This window comes from Hylobates moloch, unplaced genomic scaffold, assembly GCF_009828535.3.
Source record: "Hylobates moloch isolate HMO894 unplaced genomic scaffold, HMol_V3 SCAFFOLD_19, whole genome shotgun sequence".
Taxonomy (NCBI): domain Eukaryota; kingdom Metazoa; phylum Chordata; class Mammalia; order Primates; family Hylobatidae; genus Hylobates; species Hylobates moloch.
Window position 1 is genome coordinate 32414944 of NW_026652294.1, and position 8068 is coordinate 32423011.

The 8068-nt window shown below is 51.7% G+C and overlaps 1 protein-coding gene across 1 annotated transcript in view; it reads right to left on the bottom strand.

The window, feature by feature from the left end:
• NXN (nucleoredoxin) overlaps positions 1 to 7522 on the bottom strand; it is a 171206-nt gene extending 163684 nt beyond the window's left edge. Inside the window, exon 1 of the mRNA XM_032137812.2 lies at positions 7091 to 7522. Within this exon, the coding sequence (XP_031993703.1) occupies positions 7091 to 7450 (360 nt within the window). The 5' untranslated portion in view covers positions 7451 to 7522. The remainder of the gene's footprint in view (positions 1 to 7090) is intronic.
• Positions 7523 to 8068: the final 546 nt, after the last annotated feature.

An 8068-nucleotide genomic window follows, 5' to 3' on the forward strand; every position in this document is an offset into this window, starting at 1 on the left:
GGGCTGGTCTCGAACTCCCGACCTCATGTGATCCGCCCGCCTCGGCCTCTCAAAGTGCTGGGATTACAGGCATGAGCCACTGCACCCGGTCTGTTTTTGTTTCTTAATGAGTGTTTTAAAGAGGTCTTAAATGAGCAAATGGATATCACAGCTGGGTGAGTCCCGGCAGCTTCTTGTGCAACTGGATTGCCCTGTAATTCTGTGCTCAAAAATAGGAAAAAGCTTGACTCTCCATTTTTGAAATGTCAAATATCTGAGTCTATTAAAAGAGTCTCAGCCAGGCGCGGTGGCTCACGCCTGTAATCCCAGCACTGTGTGAAGCCGAGGTGGGCGGATCATCTGAGGTTGGGAGTTCGAGACCAGCCTGACCAATAATGGAGAAACCTTGTCTCTACTAAAAATACAAAATTAGCCGGGTGTGGTGGTGCACGCTTGTAATCTGAGCTACTGCGGAGGCTGAGGCAGGAGAATCGCTTGAACCCGGGAGGCGGAGGTTGCGTTGAGCTGAGATCGCACCACTGTACTCCAGCCTGGGGAACAAGAGCGAAAAAAAAAAAAAAAAAAAGACAAAAAGAAAAGACATCCTATGCCAAGCCTGTGCTCTCCCGGCCAAAATGAAATGCAGGAAGGACCCCACCTAGTTCACAACGGGACGAGCTGGAGCCCTGGAACCCTGATCCCTGTCAGGAAAAAGGAAGATCCCCAAGGGGCTTGTTCACCCCCGACCCCAGCTGTGCACAAAGCCTGTTTTCTCAAATGTGTGCACACATTACAACAAGCCTTCCCAACAAAAGGTAGGAATATTTTAAAAAGTAGAATCAGGGCCGGGCGCGGTGGCTCACGCCTGTAATCCCAGCACTTTGGGAGGCCGAGGCGGGTGGATCATGAGGTCAGGAGATCAAGACCATCCTGGCCAACACGGTGAAACCCCATCTCTACTAAAAATACAAAAAATTAGCCGGGTGTGGTGGCACACATCTGTAGTCCCAGCTACTCAGGAGGCTGAGGCAGGAGAATCGCTTGAACCCAGGAGGCAGAGCTTGCAGTGAGCCAAGATCGTGCCATTGCACTCCAGCCTGGGTGACAGAGCAAGACTCCGTCTCAAAAAAAAAAAAAAAAGTAGAATCAAATCAGTGACCCTAACTTCCAGGGCTTGCCTCTGTGCTCTGGCTCACATTCCAACCCGTGTCAGAAGACAAATCGATTAGCAAGAGCCATGGACGGCTACTCAGAGGCAGGCCTGAGCTGCTAACGGGGAGATGAGCACCAAACCGGCAATGCCTACGTGTCAGAGCAAACCCATCCCGCAGCATTCCGGAGCTGGGACGGGAGGCAGGTTCCAGAGACGGGCACCCTCCGTTTCTCACGCGAAACAGCAGTCTTCCAACCTCTACGTGGCCCAGAGTTAAGCAAACAGGGTCAGCGGAAGACACACCTAATAGCTTTGGGAAACCACAAAATGATTGCTTTGTGCATAATTTCTCTCAAGAAGAGTGCCTGATCATCTTTAAGTTACAAGGGTGACTTAAAGGGTAACTTAATAGTAACTTAAATCTTTCCCAGGCTTCCTCGATCAGCAGCAGCCTGGAACATCATTGGCAGATATAAATACAGAGCTCAGTAAGTACCAGTAATATCCCAGGACTTTAAGGCCAGTATCATGCCATATTCATTTGCTTTTATCGTTTCATTCTTCTAGGTCTTTCTTCTCAGTTATAATCTCTTGTGGGGCAATTTTTTTTATTTAAAAAAAATTTTTTTTCCAAGACGGAGTCTTGCTCTGTTACTCAGGCTGGAGTGCTGTGGCTCGATCTCGACTCACTGCAAACTCCGCCTCCTGGGTTCAAGCGATTCTCCTGCCTCAGCCTCCCGAGTAGCTGGGAGTACAGGTGTGCACCACCACACCTGGTTAATTTTGTATTTTTAGTAGAGATGGAGTTTCACTATGTTGGCCAGACTGGTCTCGAACTCCTGACCTCAAGCGACCCACCCACCTCGGCCTCCCAAAGTGCTGGGATTACAGGCCTGAGCCACTGTGCCCAGCCATTGTAGGGCAATTTTTTTTGACTCTTTCATCAAATCCCCTTGTATGCTTGTAAAAGTCATTGGTTTGAAAAGTTTAAAAATATACATCATGCCGGGCGTGGTGGCTCACGCCCGTAATTCCCAGCACTTTAGGAGGCTGAGGTGGGTGGGTCACTTGAGGTCAGGAGTTCGAGACCATCCTGGCTAACACAGTGAAACCCCGTCTCTATTAAAAATACAAAAAAAAATAGCTGGGCGTGGTGGCGGGCGCCTGTAGTCCCAGCTACTCTGGAGGCTGAGGCAGGAGAATGGCGTGAACCTGGGAGGCGGAGCTTGCACTGAGCCAAGATCGCGCCACTGCACTCCAGCCTGGGCGACACAGCAAGACTCCATCTCAAAAAAAAAAAATTATATATACCTCATAACAGTTTTACAGTTCTGTAATGTGATAGATTCCCAAGGCTCAAGCTATGAAATGAATGACTAAACTTAATGATCATTTATCTAAAAACAATAATAGCATTTACTGAGCACTTACCATATGCCAGGCACGTGTATATTATCTCACGTGGCCTTTACAACAATAAGGCAGGTGCTATTATCACAAATGGAAAAGGAACATGTGGCACAGAGATGTACAGCGCCTTGCACGAGGACGCACATCTAATAAACGGCAGAGCGGGGGCGCGAACTCAAGCAGAAGGACAAAAGAATCTATATTTTTAGCCATATATTAGACTGCCTTATTATGCAGAGAAAAAAGAAAGAGATTAAAAAATATATTACAAATAATGGAACAAGAAAAAGCCTCTCAAGGAACAGTGCTCTTATTACTTTATTTTTATTTATTTATTTATTTAAGACAGGGTCTTGCTCTGTTGTCCAGGCTGGGGTGTAGTGACACAAACATGGCTCACTGCAGCCTCCACCTCCTGGGTTTAAGCAATCCTCCTGCCTCAGCCTCCCGAGTATCTGGGACCACAGGTACACACCACCATGACCGGCTAATTGTTATTTTTTGTAGAGACAATGTTTCACCATGTTGCCCAGGCTGGTCTCAAACTCCTAGGCTCAAGTGATCCCCCTACCTTGGCCTCCCAAAGTGCTGGATTACAGACGCGAGCCATCACACCCGGCCTGCTCTTAATTGAACAGTTGTCCTTTATTACTAAAAGATTGGCCCAAGTCCTAGAAACACAGTCACCAGTGGGAGCCTGTCCTGGCTGGTCCGGGCTTCTTATGAAGAAGGCAGAAAATCCTACTTTTCAAAACTGCACCTTTTTGCCATCTTTTCCCACCTTGAAAGTGAATGCAAAGAAAAGATACAGTGGTGTCATAGCAACAGTTCTCTTCCTGGCTGCAGTGTTTGGATTCAAGGAAGAGTGGCAGAGCTGGAGTTGTAAGACTGTTGAGGTTGCTACCAAATCTTGTCCCACCCATAGGGCCAAAGGGATTCAGGTAAATTCTCAGCCAAGCTTCTCATTTAGTCTGAACTGAAAGAACCACCCAGAGCAGCCAGAGTGAGACTCCACTTCCCCTGGCTGGAGCAGGCTGACCAGGGATACTGGACCAGGGTCCCCTGACTCTGCAGACTTTCTCTTCCCCTTTGTCATGCAGGAAGTCCTGGGGCCACACCAGAGCCTCACAAGACTGTCCAGAGGAAGCCAGTGGTCTGCACCCTTGGACGTCAGTGCACCCACACTGACCATATGTTTTTGATCAGGCATCCAGCCCAGACAAAGTTGAGCTCTGTGACTTTAAAACCAAAAGACTGCTCACTTCTACGAGGCTGAAGTGGATCCCGGAGATGGACCTCTCCAGTCTTGACGGGTGAGTAACATACTAATCCGAAGGGAAGACCAAATCCCCAAAGTCTGAATTCACCACCTCCTGACTATCGATCACATTCCTTCTCTCTAGAAATCTGAAAATCATCTACCAACCTACTTATTAAAACAAGTCTAACTGCCTTAACTTCAGCATTATAGATTTGCTGATAAAATTGTTCTTATAAATGCTCTTAAAGTTCTATTACCATCTAATTACAATTTCTGCACAGCTATATAATAATGTGTGTTTTGGAAGCTGAAATAATATGTGTTTTGGAAGCCAAAAAAATTAAGCTTCAATTACTTTTGTGCCTACCATGACAACAGGCAGAAACAGGACAATTTTGTATAAAGAATGTTTTTTTTAAATTTTTTCCTTTTTTTTTTTTTGGTGTTTTCTCACAGTTCCAGTCAAGGTGAGAGGAACTAGGCAAAATGCAGGCTTAACATATATGGTCATCCCCAGGCTTTTCTACTATATAAAGGAGAAATTAATAAAAGAAAAAAAGAAATACCACACAGCATTTTCTTTCCCCACCATAATTTTTCAATTTTTCTTTAGAGAAATGCCAGCCAATAACTAATTAGAACCATACCCTTTGTTATCCCAATGGGGAAGAAGTATATGCATGGGCTTAAAGAACAAATGTTAATGAGAACTTAAAAAAAATTAGCAATCTGGAACTCTGGTTTCCCTTCAGTGTAAAACAAAATTCCCTTCTCTAGAGTTATTTTTATAGTTGGTGAAACGACGCGGACAGAGTCCATCAACAAGACGTGTTCACCCATCCAGTGCCCTCAGCTGGGAGAACCCTGGCTCTTCACTTGTTCTGATGGTGAAATTAGCATCATTAGCTCACAGGCTTCTAAGCACCCTAACTTCAAACGCGACAAAAACTCAGTTACAGAAAAGGCATTTGTTCCACATCTCTTTGGTTTCAAGGGGGAAAATAATTCCTTTTTTTTTTTTTTTTTTGAGACAGAGTTTCACTCTTGTTGCCTAGACTGGGGTGCAATGGTGCGATCTCGGCTCACCGCAACCTCCGCCTCCCAGGTTCAAGCGATTCTCCTGCCTCAGCCTCCAAACATAAGAAAGTTTCTGGGGTCAGATCTTGAGTGGTTTGTTCACGACCAAGGACAGAAACTATCTCCTTGGTTTTAGAGAATAAAGTACAGGATGTGAGTCAGAAAAACTCTGGGCAAAAACATAAAATGTTTAAGATGCTAACGCACCAGGGTTTGGGCACGTCCAGCACTCTGAACGGTATTTTCAAATGAGAGTCTGCCCTGTGTCATCCACGTTCTCATCACGGAGGAATCAGCAGGTCCAGGCTAGGGCCGCAGAGTACTTTTCGTCATGCAAAGAGTCTGTCCAGGGTATAGAGAGCCAGCCGTGGCCCATGTCCTATCAAATATTCTCCTTTTTCGGAAAAAGCTCTAAGCATTTGCAAAACATCTGTTTGCTCCATATTTTTACTATCCAAAAAATGTATTTCCTCTTCAGTAAAAAATACAACAATAGGCTGTTAAGCCTGTAACATTTTACCATAATTCTATGTTTTCCAAAGCTAGAAATCATTTGTATTGCCGGATAAGGACATTATTTTAAGTAGACTTTAGTCTACAACAGAAACTTGCCATAACAATTAAAATCTTTTTTGGCAAATCACTTTCTGAACATTAGTTCTCCACGAACGTATCACAAAAACCACCACCAAGGAAAACAAAGGATTCTCATATTTTGAATCAAAAAGTACTGGCCATGCATATTCATACTATATCAAGCATGTCAATCAAAATGGGCAAAATAACCTAAAAAGCAGCAAAAATGCCAACTCTTCCCTCTAAGTGGTTAGTGAACCTACGTTTTCCCAATGTTAAATTTACAAACTGCATCGGATCAACTGTATTTCATACTTTAAATCTCAAATCTCTACCTCACACTGCTTTGGGATGGATGATTTACTCAAGACATTTGGGGTCACAGTATAAGCCTTTTGCTCCCAGTAAATCTAAATCATGCTTCTCAACAAGATTCTGCACATATAAAAGGAACACGGGGCACGCCTCGCCATGCTCCCCAGAGGAAACTAAACGCCCCCAGAATAGCCCTTCTGTCCACTCCAGAAACAGGCTTTCCTCAAAAAGGGAAAGGGGCTGGATTCACACGTTGCATCAGATACACTCAGGAAGCAACAGCGCTCCAAAACTTTTTCTGACTCCATTCATTACAAAATGTCCTGGATGTGCTGTATTATCACCGAGACACACATCCTCACCCAAGGGACACACTCAGAAACCCAGACTCAACTCGGCAGCAAACTAGGAGACACGAGAAGTTGACGGCAAAGTATCCATTTCCCCAAATCCTCCTTCTTCCAGTCAATGTGCATCGATGGGGTCAGCTCAACCCTTAACTCGAAGACCCCGGGGCCACCACGCAGCTGAGCTCCGCACGGCCCCGGCTGTTCCCGCGCAAGGGAGGCGTCTGGGGAGGAGGCTGGACGGCCAGACAATGCGAAGCTCCCCGGTGGCCGCGAACTCAGCCTGGGGCGGGCGAGGCGGGGGCGGGAGACAGAGCCGTGAGCGCCTTTCTCGGCCACAGCCACGGCCGCGATCACCGGCCGCCTCTCCTGACCTCGGCCTCGGCCCCCAGGTCCCCGGTCCTCGGGGAAGGGGCTCCGGGAAGGCAGGTTTCTCCCGGACAGAAAGGAAACGCGCTGGTTTGGGCACCACGGGCGGGGGGCGCGCGCCCTCCCCTCCCCTCCCCACTGTGGGAATCCGCGGGGGTCGGCGGCGGAGGCAGGACGGAGCCCCTCCTGGCGCCTCTGCTCGCGGGTGAAGGGGTCGCGGAACCGGGATCCCCGAGCGCAGCCGCCCCCACCCGAGGCTCCCAGCGTGTGCGGACGGAGGGGCTCGAGCCGGGGTCCCGGGGGCCGAGGGGGGTCCAACTTTCCAGGGCGGGCGCAGCGCAGCACTCGAACCAAAGAGGGGTCCTGGGATGAGGGTGCGGGCACAGCGCGGAGCGGGAGGGGAGGGGGTGCAGAGGCGGGGACGGCGGGTGGGGGGCGGGGAGAGGACAGTGGGTCGGGGGCGGGGGACTGGGGGCAGGGGTCGGGGGTCGGGGGGTGGGGGGTGGGGGGTGGGAGGTGGGCAGGGGGACAACGGGGTTGGGGAAGGGCAGGAGTAACGGGGGTGAGGGGCGGGCAGGGGCCGGCGAGGCCCGCGCCGCTCACCTTCCTGTGCTTCTCCTTGTAGGGCAGCGCCAGCCACGGCATGTCCCGCACGAAGTCCTGCCACTGCCGCTGGTCCTGGTCCGAGGACACGAAGACGATCTCCAGGCGCCGCCGCGGCTCGGGCTCCGCCGCCGCCCCGGCCCCCGCTCCCGGCCCCGGCCCGGCCGCCGCGTCCCCCCGCAGGCGCCCGTAGAAGGCGGCCAGGCTGGCGCTGAGCTGCGCGCAGGGGGCGCTGAGGCTGCAGCCGAAGTAGAGACCCAGCAGCGAGATGCCGCGGGCGCCCAGCGAGTGCACGTCCACCTCCTCGCCGCCGCCCGTCACCAGCTTCTCGCCGAGCAGCTCCTCCAGGAAGCCCGACATCCTGGCCCACCGCAGGGCGGGCAGGCGGCTGCGACCCCGCTCCACTGTCCGCGCGGCGGGAGGAGGCGGTGGCGGCGGCGGCGGGCGCTGGGGAGAGCGGAGCCCCGCCCACTAGGGCCGCCCACGCCACGCCCCCTCCGCTCTCCCGCGCCACGCCCCTCCGCCGGCCCGCGCCACGCCCCTTTCCCCCGCCCGCGCCACGCCCCCTCCCTGGCCCACGCCACGCCCCTTCGGCGGCCCTCGTCACGCCCCTCCGCCCGCCCTCGCCACGCCCCCTCGGCACTCGCCACGCCCCGTTTGCGGCCGGCCAGGACCAGAGCTCTCCGCCCAGGCGGGATCCGCAGCTGCCGGCCGCGGTTCCCGGGGTGACCGCTTGGGCGAGAAGCCGGACCCGAAACGCCGCACTCTCCCTGGAAAGCCCGCGGCCGAAGTGAAGAAAGGAGAAGGGCCCGCTAAGCCGGCGCTTTCCTGGGCTGCAGCCCGGCCCGCATTTTCTCTCCTCCCCAATTCTAAATTCCCTGCAGACCTCTAGGGATCCCGCCCCCTCCCCGCGGAGCTCTTCACCCCTCTTCCTGTTCCTCCCTGGCCTTTCCCTCCTCCTTTCCCTGCACGAAGCCT